The 21,372-nt window shown below is 48.8% G+C and overlaps 1 protein-coding gene across 1 annotated transcript in view; it reads left to right on the forward strand.

Moving 5' to 3' along the window:
* The first annotated feature begins 3,385 nt into the window (after window positions 1–3,385).
* The window catches only part of LOC149427417 (lysine--tRNA ligase-like), a 32,348-nt gene continuing 14,361 nt past the window's right edge, over window positions 3,386–21,372 (forward strand). Inside the window, exons 1-5 of the mRNA XM_089668062.1 lie at window positions 3,386–3,580; window positions 4,714–4,840; window positions 13,145–13,307; window positions 17,176–17,269; window positions 21,159–21,345. Of these exons, the coding sequence (XP_089524188.1) occupies window positions 3,444–3,580; window positions 4,714–4,840; window positions 13,145–13,307; window positions 17,176–17,269; window positions 21,159–21,345 (708 nt within the window). The 5' untranslated portion in view covers window positions 3,386–3,443. The remainder of the gene's footprint in view (window positions 3,581–4,713; window positions 4,841–13,144; window positions 13,308–17,175; window positions 17,270–21,158; window positions 21,346–21,372) is intronic.

A 21,372-nucleotide genomic window follows, 5' to 3' on the forward strand; every position in this document is an offset into this window, starting at 1 on the left:
CTGTACTACTTGTGGGGGGGTGTAAATGAAAAAGTCCAAAAATTTTGAAAAAAAGTGATTTTCTTATAAAATTTAGCAAATAATATTTCATCATAAATCTTGGCCATAATTTATTCCGTTATCTTTTAAGTAAAAAAAAAAAAATAACCCAAATTAGTTTATAACCAAAAATTATAATTTTTAAACATTTTTATTTTATTATATTATTATTTATGTTTTTGTTTTTTACACACTATCACCCTAGCAGTCCAGTGTTACCATGGTGACACAGTACTACCTGTGGGGGGGGGGTGATGATTTTTTTTATCATTGCGCGGTCATACAACACTGTACCCATATGAATTTTTTAGCATTTTTTTGAGAGAGATAAAGCTTTATTTTGGTGGTATTTATTCATCGCCGGGATTTTTATTTTTTTTTGTTATATAAATGAAAAAGTTTAAAAAATTTTGAAAAGTGTTTTTCTTATACAATTTTGCAAATAAGTAATATTTCATCATAAATCTTGGCCAAAAGTTATCTTTTTAGTAAAGAAAAAAAATAACCCAAATTAGTTTATAACCAAAAATTATAATTTTTAAACATTTTTATTTTATTATATTATTTATGTTTTTGTTTTTTTACATACTGTCACCCTAGCAGTACAGTGTCACCATAGTGACACTGTACTACTTGTGGGGGGGTGATGAATATTTAATTTTTTTTTTTTTTTTAAACGGATTGCTTTTACACCCATACAATCATTTATCCTTCTCTCTGGCTGCATTCTTGCAGCCATTGAGAAATACACCCATATGAATTTTTTAGCATTTTTTGAGACAGATAAAGCTTTATTTTGGAGGTATTTAATCACCGCTGGGATTTTTATTTTTTTTGCTATGTAAATGACCAAAATTTTTTTAAAAAAACGTGTTTTTCTTATAAAATTTTGCATATAAATATTTCATCATAAATCTTGGCCAAAATGTATTCCGTTATCTTTTTAGTAAAAATAAATAAATAACCCAAATTAGTTTATAGCCAAAAATTATAATTTTTAAACATCTTTTTTACATTTTTATTTTATTTTTTTATATTTGTTTTTTTTCTTTTACATACTGTCACCCTAGCAGTACAGTGTCAACATGGATTTTTCTTTTTTCAGCCATTGAGAGCTACTGTGGGAGCTGTGATTGGTCACAGCTTATCACATGGTACAAGGCTGTTGTGAATGGCCCTGTACCATGTGATCTCGGTGATCATTCACAGATTTTACATGTAGTAAGCAATGATGTCAGGAAGTGACATCTTGCTTACTACTCTGCATGTGATCACTGATTGGCCAATCACTGATCACATGATCGGGAACTCACACAGAGGTCCTGTACGACGATCGGTGTTCCACTGTGTCCGGAGGACACAGCGGGCACCGGATCGCGGTGCCGCACGCTCCTGTGGAACGCACACAATCTAAAATGGCGGGCGCCGTTTATGAATGGCGACCCACCCCTGCACTGCCACCGTCCAGCCGTTTATATACAGCGGCCGGGCGGGAAGCGGTTGAGTCGCACAGGTCCGGCCAGGTGCTATTGAAAACAATGGGCTGCGACTTGTCACGTGACCTTGTCGCATGACAAGTGTGAATGGAGCCTCGCCCTGTCCAACATGAGAAAAAAATGTGTTGCATTTACAGTTGTTGCACTTTAAAGGGTTGGGTCATCTGGGAATTTTTTTTCACAACCCAACCCCCGCCCCCCCCAACCCACCCAACCTGATATTTCGGTGTGTTTACTTTCAGTTCTGATTTTTGTTCTATAAATATTGCCGCAGACTTTCCTCCTCCTGACGTGTCGGGGAAGGAAATGGGCCAAATGTCGCACTGCCTGGCTTTTCGAAGCTAGCAGGCGTCGGCCTCCCAGTGCTGATCAATCAAAGTAGCCCTCCGAAGCTTGTGCAGGAAACCCCGTACAGCTCTGTGCGACTGACCGGGTGACCTCCAGTTTGAATTTCACTTTTTAGCGATCTCATCATTCCAAAGATGGCGATGCATGGGTCCACTTAACCCTTTCGCTGCCAGAGTCGTTTCGCCGTCAATGTACGCCGCGCTTTACATATATATTGTACATTCATATCAGTCCCCGCCCCTGAGGGGCGTACAATCTAAGGTCCCTAACTCGCATTCAGCCCGGGTTCACATATATGCGGTGCTGTATATCGCATGAGATTCGCACAGGAACCGCGCCGCATTCCTCTGCAGATCACATGCGATTTGTGTGCGGTGCGATCGGAGTCGTACATTTTGCACGGTTCTATTCGCACCGCACCTGCGCCAAAAACATGCAGGACCCTTTTTTGGGTCCGCACTAGAATCGGATCACATGGGCATTCACACCTATGCGATCCCATTCTGCACATCGTTTTGCGGACCGCTTTCAGGGTGTTGTTAATTATTATTTATTTCAGGTACTTCTATAGCGCCGTCAATGTACTCAGCACTTTACATATATATTGTACATTCACATCAGTCCCCGCCCCCGAGGAGCGTACAATCTAAGGTCCTTAACTCACATTTAACACAGCACCACGATCCGGTGCCCGTTGTGTCCTCCAGACACAGAAATGATTGCTTTTACAGCCTTTATGGGTGTAAACGCAATCCGTGTAAAAAAAAAAAAAATCTTCGTCACCCCCCACAAGTAGTACAGTGTACTGTACTGCTAGGGTGACAGTATGTACAAAAAAAAAATATATAAATCAAATAATGTAAAAAAAGGTTTAAAAATTATAATTTTTGGTTATAAACTAATTTGAGTTTTTTTTTTTTTTTTTTTTTTTTTACTAAAAAGATAACAGAATACATTTTGGCCAAGATTTATGATGAAATAATATTTATTTGCAAAATTTTATAAGAAAAACACTTTTTTTCTAAATAAAAATCCCAGCGGTGAATAAATACCACCAAAATAAAGCTTTATCTGTCTCAAAAAATGCTAAAAAAAATTCATATGGGTACAGTGTTGCATGACCGCGCAATTGTCATTCAAAGTGTGACAGTGCTGAAAGTTGAAAATTTTCCTGGGCAGTAAGGGGGTAAAAGTGTCTGGACTGGAAGGGGGGGGGGAAGCGTCCGGACTTGAAGTGTTTAAATGGATGTATAGAAGGGGATACTGCAGATAAACAGGTACAACTTATGTAACTTATTTGTTTTATCTTTGTATCACCTGAGGCCAGTCACTTCACTGGGTGTATAGAAGGGTTTACAACCACTTTAACCCCCTCCCCCTTCTTTGCTGCTGCACGTATGTGGTCGGTGGGCAGCAAGGGCTTCAGACAAGATAATCTCTTCATGTTGGAGGCGTAGGCTGCAGTAGATGTTTATCTTGGTTTTGCTGCCGTCCTAATTCTCCCTTGTTGTCTCCTCGGCAGGTGGTAAAGCCGGTTTTGGGTTGGGAGTTGTTTTTGCTATGATGTCTCGAGCTCTCCTCGGCCTGGCTAGGTGCCCGGTCTGGGCCCAGCGGGCACTTCAGGACAGTTTCCTGGGCAAGCGCCTCCCCGCTTCCTCTCCGTTCTGCACTGGCCAGGCACTTCATGGGACAAAAAGGTTGGTGTGCTTCTCCCGTCTTCTGTGCCCCACCAACTTTTTTTTTTCTCCATGAATCTCCTGTTTCAGCCCCGGGGATGGTGGAGGCCAATGTGCTCCGTATTGTCTTTTTGATGGTTGACACCTAATGGGCCTCCTTTGCAGATGTGCCTACAAAGGGTTGTGTTGGCCGTCAACAGGGTGGTCTGGATGGAGCCAGGCTAATGACAATTTCTTAGAGTGCGCCGTTGCTACATCTTATCCCCGGCTTTGAGTATGCCATGTGGGCAGGATGAAACGCGTTGGCAGGGTAGCCTGGATGGATCCAGTCTGAAGCCACTTCCTCAGAGGTGGGGATAAGATGTAGCAATGGCGCACTGAGTATGCCATGTGGACAGGATGAAACGCGTCGGCAGGGTAGCCTGGATGGATCCAGTCTGAAGCCACTTCCTCAGAGGTGGGGATAAGATGTAGCAATGCCGCACTGAGTATGCCATGTGGGCAGGATGAAACGCGTCGGTAGGGTAGCCTGGATGGAGCCAGTCTGAAGCCACTTCCTCAGAGGTGGGGATAAGATGTAGCAATGCCGCACTGAGTATGCCATGTGGGCAGGATGAAACGCGTCGGTAGGGTAGCCTGGATGGATCCAGTCTGAAGCCGCTTTCTCAGAGTACGCCGTTGCTACATCTTATCCCCTCCTCTGAGTATGCCATGTGGGCAGGATGAAACGCGTCGGCAGGGTCGCCTGGATGGAGCCAGTCTGAAGCCGCTTTCTCGGAATGCGCCATTCATTTCTTTTTTCCACAATTAGATGGGAGTTTTATTAGCCGGGTCAGGGGGCTCACTCTGCTAAAGAGCATTTGAAAGAGACCTCCGTATCCCCCTACAAGCCCCTTCCAAAATTTGATAGAAGTCAGTGAGCTCCAATAGGGTGATCAAGAGTGGAGCGCTGCATTGTGGGAATAGGGGGTGGAGTCTGTCTATGCGCCAAATAACATAAAGGGATAACTTGTGTAGCAGCCAATCAGAGGAGTTGATTCGTTGTGCGATCCGTTTCCTCTACAGGTTTATTTTGCTCTGTAAAAGTAAATGCGATATGATGGCCGGATCGCACAGCGCTAATTGACTCCCATCTTTCTTTCTTTTTTCTTTAGTGAGTTGAAAAGGCGCATGAAGGCCGAGAAGAAAGCTGCTGAAAAAGAGGCGAAACAAAAAGAGCAAACGGAAAAAACGCCAACCGAGCAGACGGAAGAGCTTGATGAGGAAAGTCTAGATCCCAATGTAAGTTTCTGATTTTCCTTCCCATGTAGGGCCCCCCATTGTACTCAAATCTGAGACTCGGGGTGCCGGAGAAGGTATGACTGTTGGGCCTTTGTATCCTCTGCTGCCCTTTTCTCCATATTATTGTAGACGCCTCGCCGTGCGGGATCCTGGTATCCCTCAACACCCCGGCAGGTTAGCGGACCCTTTCCTCTTCCACTGATCCCTGATCCTGGTCACTAGACTTTTGGAAAAAACACTCTCTATCTATCTATCTATCTATCTATCTATCTATCTATCTATCTATTATCTATCTATCTATCTATCTATCTATCTATTATCTATCTATTATCTATCTATTATCTATCTATCTATCTATCTATCTATCTATCTATTATCTATCTATTATCTATCTATTATCTATCTATTATCTATCTATCTATCTATCTATCTATCTATTATCTATCTATTATCTATCTATCTATCTATCTATCTATCTATCTATCTATTATCTATCTATCTATTATCTGTCTATCTATCTATCTATTATCTATCTATTATCTATCTATCTATTATCTATCTATCTATCTATCTATCTATTATCTATCTATCTATCTATTATCTATCTATCTATCTATTATCTATCTATCTATCTATCTATCTATCTATTATCTATCTATCTATCTATTATCTATCTATCTATCTATCTATCTATCTATCTATCTATCTATTATCTATCTATCTATCTATCTATCTATCTATCTATCTATCTATCTATCTATCTATCTATTATCTATCTATCTATCTATTATCTATCTATCTATCTATCTATCTATCTATCTATCTATTATCTATCTATCTATTATCTATCTATCTATCTATCTATCTATCTATCTATCTATCTATCTATCTATCTATCTATCTATCTATCTATCTATCTATCTATCTATCTATCTATCTATCCTATCTATCTATCTATCTATCTATCCTTCAGCATTCATTTTGTATATATGCCAAAGAAATATATATATAAAAATAAAAAAAAAAGAATGCTGAAGATTATATATATATATAGGCCCGGTCTTCAAGTATTTTTTTTTTTTTTTTCCAAACGTTTGGGGATTCTTAATAATTTTCTAGCAAAAAAATACAAATCTTTTACAGAGTGCCAGAATAGGTCCGGTCTTGAAGTATTGAAATAATTTCAACCAAGGAAGGCAAAATATATGCAGTTTCTTCTGCATATATTTTCCTTTCATGGTTGAAATTATTTCAGGTTTTTTTTTTTTTTATAAGCAGAATTCGGTTTTAATCTCTTTTCCTGCGCCTGTCTTATCAGCTGCGTGACTTCAAGGAATGTACCACTCCCATTAACAGAAATATGATCTGTTAAAAACAAAAGTGAAATTGAAAGGGACACTAAACTCCAATTTAAAAAAAAAAAAAAATCTATTCAAGTATGCATTCTTTTAACACTCAGAAAATACAGCGCTCACAGCAAGAGTCAATGAACCACTTCCCATGTCTAGGTTGTTTATGAACAGTCTGAGGTTGAAGTGGTTCTACTGGGATCATGGCTGCACTGGGGGGGGTCGCTCATGATCCTGATATAATTTTTTTCAGCAGCCAATCGATTCTCTTTAACCACTTCATGTCCGGACACTTTCCCCCCCCTTCCAGTCTTGACACTTTCCCCCCCCCTTCCAGTCTTGACACTTTCCCCCCCCTTCCAGTCTTGACACTTTCCCCCCCCTTCCAGTCTTGACACTTTCCCCCCCCTTCCAGTCTTGACACTTTCCCCCCCCTTCCAGTCTTGACACTTTCCCCCCCTTCCAGTCTTGACACTTTCCCCCCCCTTCCAGTCTTGACACTTTCCCCCCCCTTCCAGTCTTGACACTTTCCCCCCCCCTTCCAGTCTTGACACTTTCCCCCCCCCTTCCAGTCTTGACACTTTCCCCCCCCTTCCAGTCTTGACACTTTCCCCCCCCTTCCAGTCTTGACACTTTCCCCCCCCTTCCAGTCTTGACACTTTCCCCCCCCTTCCAGTCTTGACACTTTCCCCCCCCTTCCAGTCTTGACACTTTCCCCCCCCCCTTCCAGTCTTGACACTTTCCCCCCCCTTCCAGTCTTGACACTTTCCCCCCCCTTCCAGTCTTGACACTTTCCCCCCCCTTCCAGTCTTGACACTTTCCCCCCCTTCCAGTCTTGACACTTTCCCCCCCTTCCAGTCTTGACACTTTCCCCCCCTTCCAGTCCGGACACTTTCCCCCCCTTCCAGTCTTGACACTTTCCCCCCCCCCTTCCAGTCTTGACACTTTCCCCCCCCCCCTTCCAGTCTTGACACTTTCCCCCCCCCCTTCCAGTCTGGACACTTTCCCCCCCCCCTTCCAGTCTGGACACTTTCCCCCCCCCCCTTCCAGTCTGGACACTTTCCCCCCCCCCCTTCCAGTCTGGACACTTTCCCCCCCCCCCTTCCAGTCTGGACACTTTCCCCCCCCCCCTTCCAGTCTGGACACTTTCCCCCCCCCCCCCTTCCAGTCTGGACACTTTCCCCCCCCCCCCTTCCAGTCTGGACACTTTCCCCCCCCCCCTTCCAGTCTGGACACTTCCCCCCCCCCCCTTCCAGTCTGGACACTTTCCCCCCCCCCCTTCCAGTCTGGACACTTTCCCCCCCCCTTCCAGTCTGGACACTTTCCCCCCCCCTTCCAGTCTGGACACTTTCCCCCCCCCCCTTCCAGTCTGGACACTTTCCCCCCCCCCTTCCAGTCTGGACCCTTTCCCCCCCCCCTTCCAGTCTGGACCCTTTCCCCCCCCCCTTCCAGTCTGGACCCTTTCCCCCCCCCCTTCCAGTCTGGACCCTTTCCCCCCCCCCTTCCAGTCTGGACCCTTTCCCCCCCCCCTTCCAGTCTGGACCCTTTCCCCCCCCCCTTCCAGTCTGGACCCTTTCCCCCCCCCCTTCCAGTCTGGACCCTTTCCCCCCCCCCTTCCAGTCTGGACCCTTTCCCCCCCCCCTTCCAGTCTGGACCCTTTCCCCCCCCCCTTCCAGTCTGGACCCTTTCCCCCCCCCCTTCCAGTCTGGACCCTTTCCCCCCCCCCTTCCAGTCTGGACCCTTTCCCCCCCCCCTTCCAGTCTGGACACTTTCCCCCCCCCCTTCCAGTCTGGACACTTTCCCCCCCCCCTTCCAGTCTGGACACTTTCCCCCCCCCTTCCAGTCTGGACACTTTCCCCCCCCCCTTCCAGTCTGGACACTTTCCCCCCCCCTTCCAGTCTGGACACTTTCCCCCCCCCTTCCAGTCTGGACACTTTCCCCCCCCCCTTCCAGTCTGGACACTTTCCCCCCCCCTTCCAGTCTGGACACTTTCCCCCCCCCTTCCAGTCTGGACACTTTCCCCCCCCCTTCCAGTCTGGACACTTTCCCCCCCCCTTCCAGTCTGGACACTTTCCCCCCCCCTTCCAGTCTGGACACTTTCCCCCCCCCTTTCAGTCTGGACACTTTCCCCCCCCCTTCCAGTCTGGACACTTTCCCCCCCCCTTCCAGTCTGGACACTTTCCCCCCCCCTTCCAGTCTGGACACTTTCCCCCCCCCCTTCCAGTCTGGACACTTTCACCCCCCCTTCCAGTCTGGACACTTTCACCCCCCCTTCCAGTCTGGACACTTTCACCCCCCCTTCCAGTCTGGACACTTTCACCCCCCCTTCCAGTCTGGACACTTTCACCCCCCCTTCCAGTCTGGACACTTTCACCCCCCCTTCCAGTCCGGACACTTTCACCCCCCCTTCCAGTCCGGACACTTTCACCCCCCCTTCCAGTCTGGACACTTTCACCCCCCCTTCCAGTCTGGACACTTTCACCCCCCCTTCCAGTCTGGACACTTTCACCCCCCCTTCCAGTCTGGACACTTTCACCCCCCCTTCCAGTCTGGACACTTTCACCCCCCCTTCCAGTCTGGACACTTTCACCCCCCCTTCCAGTCTGGACACTTTCACCCCCCCTTCCAGTCTGGACACTTTCACCCCCCCTTCCAGTCTGGACACTTTCACCCCCCCTTCCAGTCTGGACACTTTCACCCCCCCTTCCAGTCTGGACACTTTCACCCCCCCTTCCAGTCTGGACACTTTCACCCCCCCTTCCAGTCTGGACACTTTCACCCCCCCTTCCAGTCTGGACACTTTCACCCCCCCTTCCAGTCTGGACACTTTCACCCCCCCTTCCAGTCTGGACACTTTCACCCCCCCTTCCAGTCTGGACACTTTCACCCCCCCTTCCAGTCTGGACACTTTCACCCCCCCTTCCAGTCCGGACACTTTCACCCCCCCTTCCAGTCCGGACACTTTCCCCCCCCCCCCCCCCTTCCAGTCCGGACACTTTCCCCCCCCCCCCTTCCAGTCCGGACACTTTCCCCCCCCCCCCCTTCCAGTCCGGACACTTTCCCCCCCCCCCCCTTCCAGTCCGGACACTTTCCCCCCCCCCCTTCCAGTCCGGACACTTTCCCCCCCCCCCCTTCCAGTCCGGACACTTTCCCCCCCCCCCCCCTTCCAGTCCGGACACTTCCCCCCCCCCCCCCTTCCAGTCCGGACACTTCCCCCCCCCCCCCCTTCCAGTCCGGACACTTCCCCCCCCCCTTCCAGTCTGGACACTTCCCCCCCCCCCCCCCCCTTCCAGTCTGGACACTTTCACCCCCCCCCTTCCAGTCTGGACACTTTCACCCCCCCCCCTTCCAGTCCGGACACTCCCCCCCCCCCCCCCCCCCTTCCAGTCCGGACACTTCCCCCCCCCCCCCCTTCCAGTCCGGACACTTCCCCCCCCCCCCCTTCCCCCCCCCCCCTTCCAGTCCGGACACTCCCCCCCCTTCCAGTCCGGACACTCCCCCCCCTTCCAGTCCGGACACTTCCCCCCCCCTTCCAGTCTGGACACTTTCACCCCCCCTTCCAGTCTGGACACTTTCACCCCCCCTTCCAGTCTGGACACTTTCACCTCCCCTTCCAGTCTGGACACTTTCACCCCCCCTTCCAGTCTGGACACTTTCACCCCCCCTTCCAGTCTGGACACTTTCACCCCCCCTTCCAGTCTGGACACTTTCACCCCCCCTTCCAGTCTGGACACTTTCACCCCCCCTTCCAGTCTGGACACTTTCACCCCCCCTTCCAGTCTGGACACTTTCACCCCCCCTTCCAGTCTGGACACTTTCACCCCCCCTTCCAGTCTGGACACTTTCACCCCCCCTTCCAGTCTGGACACTTTCACCCCCCCTTCCAGTCTGGACACTTTCACCCCCCCTTCCAGTCTGGACACTTTCACCCCCCCTTCCAGTCTGGACACTTTCACCCCCCCTTCCAGTCTGGACACTTTCACCCCCCCTTCCAGTCTGGACACTTTCACCCCCCCTTCCAGTCTGGACACTTTCACCCCCCCTTCCAGTCTGGACACTTTCACCCCCCCTTCCAGTCTGGACACTTTCACCCCCCCTTCCAGTCTGGACACTTTCACCCCCCCTTCCAGTCTGGACACTTTCACCCCCCCCCTTCCAGTCTGGACACTTTCACCCCCCCCCCTTCCAGTCTGGACACTTTCACCCCCCCCTTCCAGTCTGGACACTTTCACCCCCCCCTTCCAGTCTGGACACTTTCACCCCCCCCTTCCAGTCTGGACACTTTCACCCCCCCCTTCCAGTCTGGACACTTTCACCCCCCCCTTCCAGTCTGGACACTTTCACCCCCCCCTTCCAGTCTGGACACTTTCACCCCCCCTTCCAGTCTGGACACTTTCACCCCCCCTTCCAGTCTGGACACTTTCACCCCCCCTTCCAGTCTGGACACTTTCACCCCCCCTTCCAGTCTGGACACTTTCACCCCCCCTTCCAGTCTGGACACTTTCACCCCCCCTTCCAGTCTGGACACTTTCACCCCCCCTTCCAGTCTGGACACTTTCACCCCCCCTTCCAGTCTGGACACTTTCACCCCCCCTTCCAGTCTGGACACTTTCACCCCCCCTTCCAGTCTGGACACTTTCACCCCCCCTTCCAGTCTGGACACTTTCACCCCCCCTTCCAGTCTGGACACTTTCACCCCCCCTTCCAGTCTGGACACTTTCACCCCCCCTTCCAGTCTGGACACTTTCACCCCCCCTTCCAGTCTGGACACTTTCACCCCCCCTTCCAGTCTGGACACTTTCACCCCCCCTTCCAGTCTGGACACTTTCACCCCCCCTTCCAGTCTGGACACTTTCACCCCCCCTTCCAGTCTGGACACTTTCACCCCCCCTTCCAGTCTGGACACTTTCACCCCCCCTTCCAGTCTGGACACTTTCACCCCCCCTTCCAGTCTGGACACTTTCACCCCCCCTTCCAGTCTGGACACTTTCACCCCCCCTTCCAGTCTGGACACTTTCACCCCCCCTTCCAGTCTGGACACTTTCACCCCCCCTTCCAGTCTGGACACTTTCACCCCCCCTTCCAGTCTGGACACTTTCACCCCCCCTTCCAGTCTGGACACTTTCACCCCCCCTTCCAGTCTGGACACTTTCACCCCCCCCTTCCAGTCTGGACACTTTCACCCCCCCCTTCCAGTCTGGACACTTTCACCCCCCCCTTCCAGTCTGGACACTTTCACCCCCCCCTTCCAGTCTGGACACTTTCACCCCCCCCTTCCAGTCTGGACACTTTCACCCCCCCCTTCCAGTCTGGACACTTTCACCCCCCCCTTCCAGTCTGGACACTTTCACCCCCCCCTTCCAGTCTGGACACTTTCACCCCCCCTTCCAGTCCGGACACTTTCACCCCCCCCTTCCAGTCCGGACACTTTCACCCCCCCCTTCCAGTCCGGACACTTTCACCCCCCCCTTCCTGTCCAGGCCAATTTTCAGCTTACAGCGCTTTCACAATTTGAATGACAATTGCGCGGTCATGCAACACTGTACCCATATGAATTTTTTTAGCATTTTTTGAGACAGATACAACTTAATTTTTGTGGTATTTATTCACCGCTGGGATTTTTATTTTTTTTTTGCTATGTAAATGAAAATGACCAAACATTTTGAAAAAAAGTGTTCTTATGAAATTTTGAAAATAAATAATCTTTCATCATAATTCTTGGCCAAAATGTATTCCGTTATCTTTTTAGTAAAAAAAAAATAACCCAAATTAGTTTATAACCAAAAATTATAATTTTTAAACCTTTTTTTTTTACATTTTTATTTAATTTTTTTTATATTTGTTTTTTTTTTTTGTTTTTTTCATACTGTCACCCTAACAGGACCGTGTCACCATGGTGACACTGTACTACTTGTGGGAGGTGATGAAGATTTTTTTTTTTTACACTGATTGCTTTTACACCCATAAAGTCTTTAAAAGCAATCATTTCGCCTTCTCTCTGGCTCCATTCCTGCAGCCATTGAGAAATACTGTGAGAGCTGTGATTGGTCGCAGCTTGTCACATGGTACAAGGCTGTTGTGAATAGCCCTGTACCATGTGATCTCGGTGATCATTCACAGATTGTACACATAGTAAGCAATGATGTCAGAAGTGACATCTTGCTTACTACTCTGCATGTGATCACTGATTGGCCAATCAGTGATCACATGATCGGGACTTCGCACAGAGGTCCTGTCCGACGATCGGTGTTCCACTGTGTCTGGAGGACATAGCGGGCACCGGATCGCGGTGCTGCGCGCTCCCAGGGAGCGTGCACAAGCAGGGCGTGGGGAGCCTGCACTGCCACCGTGGAAGTGGTTAAAGCCTGACCGTTTTTTGGCATATATTTTACTCAGGGTAACGTCATCTCCTTTAGGTCGCCACTAACGGAAATATGAGCTGGTGAAAACAAAAGTGAATTTGAAAGGGACCCTAAACTCCAGTCGGTGGTCACGGTAGGCTTGTGTACATGGAGCCGTACACTCAGAAAATACAGCGCTCACAGCGAGATTCACTTCATTCACAGCTCCCTACACTGGATGTAAATATAATACCGAATTAATAAATTGATACATATATCCCGGAGATAAAACCGCGAGTTATTTCCATGACCATTAAATAGTGCAGAATCATATGTATACAACCCCTCTCAGCGATAGAAGGCGCACCACTGGCGAAACGAATGTATCGCTAATCCAGTGCATGCAGATCCCTTTCAACGTGTGCGTCAGTGCCTAGCCCCGGCCAACGCGTTTCGTCACAGCGGGCGTCATCCGGAGCTCTGTAACGCTGCAGTTTCCTTGTGCGACCAGTAGGGGGTTCTTCCCTTTGTGTGACCGGAGTCAGAAGATCTTTTTTAAACACTCAAAACTTTATTGTTCCAGTGTTACATTTGCAATGTTTCTGTTTCCGCAGCAATACTATAAAATAAGGACCCAGGCCATCCAACAGCTGAAAGGTACCAAGGATGACCCTTATCCGCACAAGTTTCATGTGGATTTGTCCCTCACGGAATTCATTCAGAAATACAACGGCTTGCAGGTCGGGGAACACTTGGAGGAAGTGGTGAGCGTGGCAGGTTGGTGTATTATGTACTTTTTTTTTTTTTTTTTGTATTATGTATGTTTTTTTGTGTAATTGGATTGGATGTACCAAAATTTCAGTGGCCGAAAATTTCGGCCGAAAACACCCCTTTCGGCCTTTTAGGCCACAATGAAAAAAAAAAGCGCCAATACAGGTGCTAAAAAAACCCCGCCCCCTCATCACAGCTCAGTAATTCAGTCTTACCTGAGAAACCATCGATGGGCATAGAGATGAGTGAAAGTAAAAAGGCCTCCATTCATCTCTATGCCCTTGGAGGATCAGAGCGATGTCACTTCCCGTTCCGGCCATTTTTTTTTTTTTTTTAAAGCACTAGATCAATGCTTTTTTTTGATCCAAGGCTTTACATTGCAGAGGAGAGATGTGGGGTCTTATTGTCCGCCGATGTCTACATAAAGAGGACCTGTCACTAATTATTTCTATCACAAGGGATGCATGCATTTCTTGTGATAAGAATAAACGTGATTAAAATTTTTTTTAAAAGGAACTGTGCAAACCCCCGCCCATCCCCCCCCCTCCCAAAACAAATAAATAATAAAAAAAAGTCTAAAGTGCCCCCATCTCCCCATGCTCGCACGTAGTGGTGAACGCATTGGTAGGCCACGCCCTCATGTGTAAATGGCGTTCAAAGTTCAAACCGCACACGTGAGGTATCGCCACGAACGTCGGAGCAAGAGCACTAGACCCCCCCCCCCCCCGTAACATCACACTGCTAACCTGTAGACATTTTTAAAGCATCACCCATGGAGATTAAGTACCGCAGTTTCACGCCATTCCACGAGCGTGTGCAGTTTTAAAGCGTGACATGTTTGGTATCTATTTACTCGCTATAACATCCGCTTTCATATTTTACAAAAAAATTGGGGTGTGTATGTATATATATATATTTATATTATGTGTATATATATATATTATGTATATATATTTTTTATATATATATGTATTTATATAATGTTTTTTTTAATCCGTGTATTTGTTTCCAAAACCTATATATTCATTTTTAAAAACTTTGTGAGGGCCTGAGGTGATCTCTATTAAAAACTACCCAAATATCTCTGGGGAAGTGATCAGGATTTTTTCTTTCTACACATTATGATTGTTCATAGCAGTGAATTTCATCACTATAAGCTTTTTTTACTGAATGCAATCAACTCAGTGTTTTGTTGTGATTGGCCAGAGCCAATTACATGGTACAGATGGGCTGTGATTGGCCCTCCCTGTACCATGTGTTCACTGTGACCAATCATAGCTAGCAAAACAATTGCACACAATGAATGGCATGAATCAAAGCTACTTCTTTATATGATCACTGTTCTGGCCCACTGCTGGTACCATGTGATCGCTGTGACCAATCACAGCGGATCATATGACAATTGTAAACATTAAATGGTTTTGTATCTAACAGTAAACCAACGCCTGAGGTATTCTGTGTTCTTTTAAGTTGCTAGATATAAAACTACCCCCCAGAGTAGATACAAACTATATAATCTATATATCCAGCACAAAACTAGTGTCCACAAATTGTAAACTTTCAGTCCCGGGAAACATTCCATATACAAGTTGCTGTGTTCTCCTTACGCTCTCACCAGAGGATGAAGTTGACCAAGCCCTTCAATCTATGCATAGAAGTCTTCCCAAGTCTCCAATAGGACTCCAATGTGTCTTTCTCACCATATAAAAAAATATATGCGATTTAAAAAAATTTTTTAGAAATCGCATGAGAGAGACACACGTTGGAGCCCTATTTACACCACTAACATTACCAGCGTTATTAAAACGCCCCGTGTGCATGGAGCCTTATGAGCAAACCGCAAGGAGGGCGCCTCTAAGTGCAGAACGCAGCAGTTTATTGGATTATAAAAGGTTAAAAGCACTTATGAGATAACAGTCAGATAAAAGCTCATCATGTACAATGAAGGACGTGACGTCAAAGGGGCGGTAACGCGTTTTGTAGCATGCGCAGACATTCCTTCAGGAGTGTCTGTGCATGCTCCGAAATGCGTTACCGTCACATCTAGCGTGTGCGATCCACGCCTCTCCCGGAGGTACAGCGACTATCTTGCCCGTACGTTCCACCACACTTACTACTGCTGGTCGGCTTAGTGTACTTCCCTGGCATTATACCTGATGAGCTTTTATCTGAATGCTATCTCGTAAGTGCTTTTAACCTTTTATAATCCACTTCCTTAAACTGAACCTCTCCAAGACCGAGTTTCTTGTCTTCCCCCCAGCCCGGGCCCCACCCCCCATTGACTTCTCCATCACATCCAACAACGCCACCATCAAACCCGCCCCGCAGGCCAGAGTACTTGGTGTCATTCTGGACTCCAACCTATCCTTCCAGCCCCAAGTCCAATCTTTACCAAACTCGTGCAGACTCCGCCTCCACAACATCGCCAAAATCCGCACGTTCCTAACCCCAGAAACCACTAAACAGCTCATCCACTCCCTCATCATATCACGACTCGACTACTGCAACTCCCTCCTCACTGGCCTGCCTCGCCGCTGGCTATCCCCGCTTCAGTCCATCCTGAATACGGCTGCCAGACTCATTCACCTTTCCAACCGCTCCATCTCCGCCACCCCCCTCTGCCAATCCCTCCACTGGCCTCCACTCAGTGTCCTCCACCCCCCCTGCCAATCCCTCCACTGGCCTCCACTCCGTGTCCTCCACCCCCCTCTGCCAATCCCTCCACTCAGTGTCCTCCACCCCCCTCTGCCAATCCCTCCACTGGCCTCCATTCAGTGTCCTCCACCCCCCTCTGCCAATCCCTCCACTGGCCTCCACTCAGTGTCCTCCACCCCCCTCTGCCAATCCCTCCACTGGCTTCCACTCAGTGTCCTCCTCCCCTCTCTGCCAATCCCTCCACTGGCCTCCATTCAGTCTCCACCACCCCCCTCTGCCAATCCCTCCACTGGCCTCCACTCAGTGTCCTCCACCCCCCTCTGCCAATCCCTCCACTGGCTTCGATTGCGCAACGGATCAAATTCAAAATCCTAACACTGACGTACAAAGCCGTCCACCATACTGCCCCGAACTACATCACTGACCTAATATCCAAGTACCACCCAACACGCACACTCCGCTCCTCACAAGACCTCCTTCTCTCTAGTTCCCTGGTCTCCTCCTCCCATGCCCGCCTCCAGGACTTCTCCAGGGTGTCACCCATCCTCTGGAACTCCCTGCCCCAACCCATCAGATTATCACCTACTCTCCTCTCCTTTAGGCGCACCCTGAAAACCCACCTCTTCAGGGAAGCCTACCCCACCCCCTGCTAACTTGCCGACCTCCTCCACTCTTCCTACCACTCCATCCCCACAGCTATCTCCTCCTGTGCCACCATCCCTTCCCTCCTAGATTGTAAGCTCCAAGGAGCAGGACCCTCAATCCCCCCATGTTTTGTATTGTATTGGTATTGTTCTGTCACATGTTCTGTCCCCCTTTGTAATGTACAGCGCTGAGCGAACTATTGGCGCTTTATAAATACTGTATAATAATAATCCAATAGACCGCTGCGTACTGCACTTAGAGGCGCCCTCCTTGATGATTATAGTTACTAGACTCTGCTTCCACTCTTGAAGAGCTGCTCCTATGTCATCTAGTCTTCCTTCACTTGATGCCCCAGACACTTTTCTCCTGGAGGTCATGCAGAGCGCCCTACGAACACTGCTATAGGTTCTATGAGTGGACCTCTGGGCCGGGTTTTATGGGCAAATGAATAGACGTGACCTGGTGCAGGAGCTTTGAACTCGACTCTTCAGTAAACCTTAAAGCCAATATCCACTTTGGCAGGTGAACTGTGCCGTGTTCATGGTGACAGCCGTATCTTCCTTCTCGTTCTTAGGCAGGATCCACGCCAAGCGTATCTCTGGGGCCAAGCTGCTCTTCTATGATCTACGAGGTGAAGGTGTGAAGCTGCAGGTCATGGCAAATTCTAAGTAAGTGTTTTACTTGTTATAAAGTCCGTTCATCATGCCTGCGACTAGAATTCACAAACTGAAATGGGTCACCAGCAAACAGAGCAGTAAACCTAAACACCTTCCCGCCCGGCCTATAGCAGATTGACTGCCGGGCGGGACACTCACCGTTGTGACCGGGCGCTATATGACATCCTGTCAAAACGAGCCGCTCGCGGGGCTGCGCAGCGGCGCAATCTGTCATCGGCCACATCTCATCTGGGTACAGGCAACCGCAATGAAGCCTCTGCAAGGGATTCTCAGCCAAGGGCAAAAAACGCAAGTGGACCCTCTCCAAGATGGCCGCCGTGCCGACCTTCGCCAATGGCGGCGTGTCATCACTTTATTTTCACTATAATATCATGCACTTATTTTAGCATCCATTGTATACAATTATGTTGTAAGCTGTGACTGGTCAAGGCAGTCACATGATACAGACGGGGCCAATCACAGCAGATCACATGTCGATTGTATACAATGGACGGCTTCCTGTCCTGCCATCCATTGTATACAATTATGTTGTAAGCTGTGACTGGTCAAGGCAGTCACATGATACAGACGGGGCCAATCACAGCCCATCTGTATCATATGATCAGCTTTGCCCAATCGCAGCTAATCACAACAAAAGACCGAATGAATCCGTTTCATTCAGTAACAATGATTGCAAATATCAATGAAATACATCGGTATTAACAATCATAATGTGTTGGAAAAAAAAAATCCTGATCACTTGCCCAGAGTAGTTCAATGTTACTATGGTAACATTGTATCGCTTTGGTCACAGCTTTGGTGTGCTGAAAAATAAATTAGTTTAAAAAAAAGGAAAAATGTAATAAAAAAAATAGAAACGTAAAAAAAAAATGCAAATTCAATTATTATTTTCACCAAAGAAAGGTAGCAGAATACATTTTGACCTACATTTATGAAGAAATGTTATTTATTTGCAGAATTTTATAACCAAAACGAAGAAAAGTGCGTTTTTTTGGGTTTTTTTTTCAAAAGTTTCAGGTTTTTTTTGTTTTAACAAAAAAATAGAAAACTCAGTGGTGATTTAATACCACCAACAGCTCTATTTGTGTGAAAAAAAATTATAAAAATTTCCTATGGGTACAGTGTTGCATGACTGTACAATTGTCATTCAAAGTGTGATAGCGCTGAAAGCAGAAAATTGGCCTGGGCAGGAAGGGGGGGAAAGTGTCCTGTAGGCAGGAAGGGGGTAGAAGTGCCCTGTAGGCAGGAAGGGGGTAGAAGTGCCCTGTAGGCAGGAAGGGGGTAGAAGTGCCCTGTAGGCAGGAAGGGGGTAGAAGTGCCCTGTAGGCAGGAAGGGGGTAGAAGAGCCCTGTAGGCAGGAAGGGGGTAGAAGTGCCCGGTAGGCAGGAAGGGGGTAGAAGTGCCCTGTAGGCAGGAAGGGGGTAGAAGTGCCCTGTAGGCAGGAAGGGGGTAGAAGTGCCCGGTAGGCAGGAAGGGGGTAGAAGTGCCCGGTAGGCAGGAAGGGGGTAGAAGTGCCCGGTAGGCAGGAAGGGGGTAGAAGTGCCCGGTAGGCAGGAAGGGGGTAGAAGTGCCCGGTAGGCAGGAAGGGGGTAGAAGTGCCCGGTAGGCAGGAAGGGGGTAGAAGTGCCCGGTAGGCAGGGAGGGGGTAGAAGTGCCCTGTAGGCAGGGAGGGGGTAGAAGTGCCCTGTAGGCAGGGAGGGGGTAGAAGTGCCCTGTAGGCAGGGAGGGGGTAGAAGTGCCCTGTAGGCAGGAAGGGGTTAGAAGTGCCCGGTAGGCAGGAAGGGGGTAGAAGTGCCCGGTAGGCAGGAAGGGGGTGTAAGTGCTTGGTATTGAAGTGGTTATAGAAGAACTTGGATAGGCAAAAAAATCCCCCATTAATCCCCCCCCCCCCCCCCATTGCACAAAATGCTAAACAGTTAATAAAATTATGAAAATCCTTACCATTTAGGAGAAAAGTCGAAGGCCCCGGTCACACCACACGTGCAGAAAAACTGATGGAAACTGACATGCAGATTTCACCTGCAGAGGAATCCGTTTACATCAGTTTTCATGTGCAATGCAATGAGTTTTGTACACGTTGCAGATTCCTGCACAGAAAAGAGATCTGCACTGATACTAGTGTTGTGGTGTGAACTCGCACTTAGAGCCGGCGGGGAACAGAGGAAGCTTCGGAGTGATGCTGCATCCACCTAGGTAGCTATAAATGGGGGGAAAAAAAGCCCACACTTTTTAGCATTATTATATTACAGGATTCATATGGCGCCAACAGTTTGCGCAGCGCTGTACAAAATGAAGGCAGACATGACGGTTACAATACAATTTGGTACAAGAGGAAACGGAGGGCCCGGCTCCTGGGAGCTTGCAATCTAGGAGGAAGGGCTGAGTGATACAAAAGGTAATAGCTGTGTGGGGGAGGAGCTGATGGAGGAAATAAATGGCAGTTTACTAGGTAGAAACAGGATAGACTTCTTTAAAGAGAGGTTTTCAGGGATCATATAAAGGTGGATAGATTAGGAGACAGCCGGACAGATTGGGGTAGGGAGTTCCATAGGATGGGAGAAGCTCGGGAGAAGTCCTGGATGTGAGCATGGGAGGAGGTGACGCGGGAACTAGAGAGCAGAAGGTCTTGGGAGGATCGAAGAGAGCGGTTTGGTTGATATTTTGAGACCAGGTTGGCGATGTAACTGGGAGCAGAGTTGTGGATGGCTTTGTTAGTTGTTCTTAGTATTTTGAAATTTATTCGTTGGGCGAGTGGAAGCCAGTGGAGGGATTGGCAGAGAGGGGTGGAGGACACTGAGTGGAGGTCAGTGGAAGGATTGGCAGAGGGGGGTGGAGGACACTGAATGGAGGCCAGTGGAGGGATTGGCAGAGGGGGGTGGAGGACACTGAATGGAGGCCAGTGGAGGAATTGGCAGAGGGGGGTGGAGGACACTGAGTGGAGGTCAGTGGAGGGATTGGCAGAGAGGGGTGGAGGACACTGAGTGGAGGTCAGTGGAGGGATTGGCAGAGGGGGGTGGAGGACACTGAGTGGAGGTCAGTAGAGGGATTGGCAGAGGGGGGTGGAGGACACTGAATGGAGGCCAGTGGAGGGATTGGCAGAGGGGGGTGGAGGACACTGAATGGAGGCCAGTGGAGGGATTGGCAGATAGGGGTGGAGGACACTGAATGAAGGCCAGTGGAGGGATTGGCAGAGAGGGGTGGAGGACACTGAGTGGAGGTCAGTGGAGGGATTGGCAGAGGGGGGTGGAGGACACTGAATGGAGGCCAGTGGAGGGATTGGCAGAGGGGGGTGGAGGACACTGAGTGGAGGTCAGTGGAAGGATTGGCAGAGGGAGGTGGAGGACACTGAATGGAGGCCAGTGGAGGGATTGGCAGAGGGGGGTGGAGGACACTGAATGGAGGCCAGTGGAGGAATTGGCAGAGGGGGGTGGAGGACACTGAGTGGAGGTCAGTGGAGGGATTGGCAGAGAGGGGTGGAGGACACTGAGTGGAGGTCAGTGGAGGGATTGGCAGAGGGGGGTGGAGGACACTGAGTGGAGGTCAGTGGAGGGATTGGCAGAGGGGGGTGGAGAACACTGAGTGGAGGTCAGTGGAGGGATTGGCAGAGGGGGGTGGAGGACACTGAGTGGAGGTCAGTAGAGGGATTGGCAGAGGGGGTGGAGGACACTGAGTGGAGGTCAGTGGAGGGATTGGCAGAGGGGGGTGGAGGACACTGAGTGGAGGTCAGTGGAGGGATTGGCAGAGTTATTATGCAAGTTTTTTTTTTTTTTATATTCTATTTCTAGTGCTTGGATTACATGCGTGTGCTGCACACTATATCATGCACTGAGGTGAAGCCTTCTCATGCCATGTAATGACCGTATCCTCCCCAACCCAACAGAGTTTACAAGTCTGAAGAAGCTTTTGCAGCAATCAATAACAAGCTCCGGAGGGGAGACATTATTGGAGTTCGGGGGAATCCTGGGAAAACCAAGAAGGGAGAACTAAGTATTATCCCCAAGGAGATGACGCTGCTGTCCCCCTGTCTGCACATGCTGCCACACCTGCACTTCGGTCTTAAAGACAAGGTACAGCACACGCACGGGCACAGGCAC

The sequence above is a fragment of the Staurois parvus genome, unplaced genomic scaffold (assembly GCF_062004578.1).
Source record: "Staurois parvus isolate SC_StPar_1 unplaced genomic scaffold, SC_StPar_1.0 ptg003785l, whole genome shotgun sequence".
In the NCBI taxonomy this organism is placed as follows: domain Eukaryota; kingdom Metazoa; phylum Chordata; class Amphibia; order Anura; family Ranidae; genus Staurois; species Staurois parvus.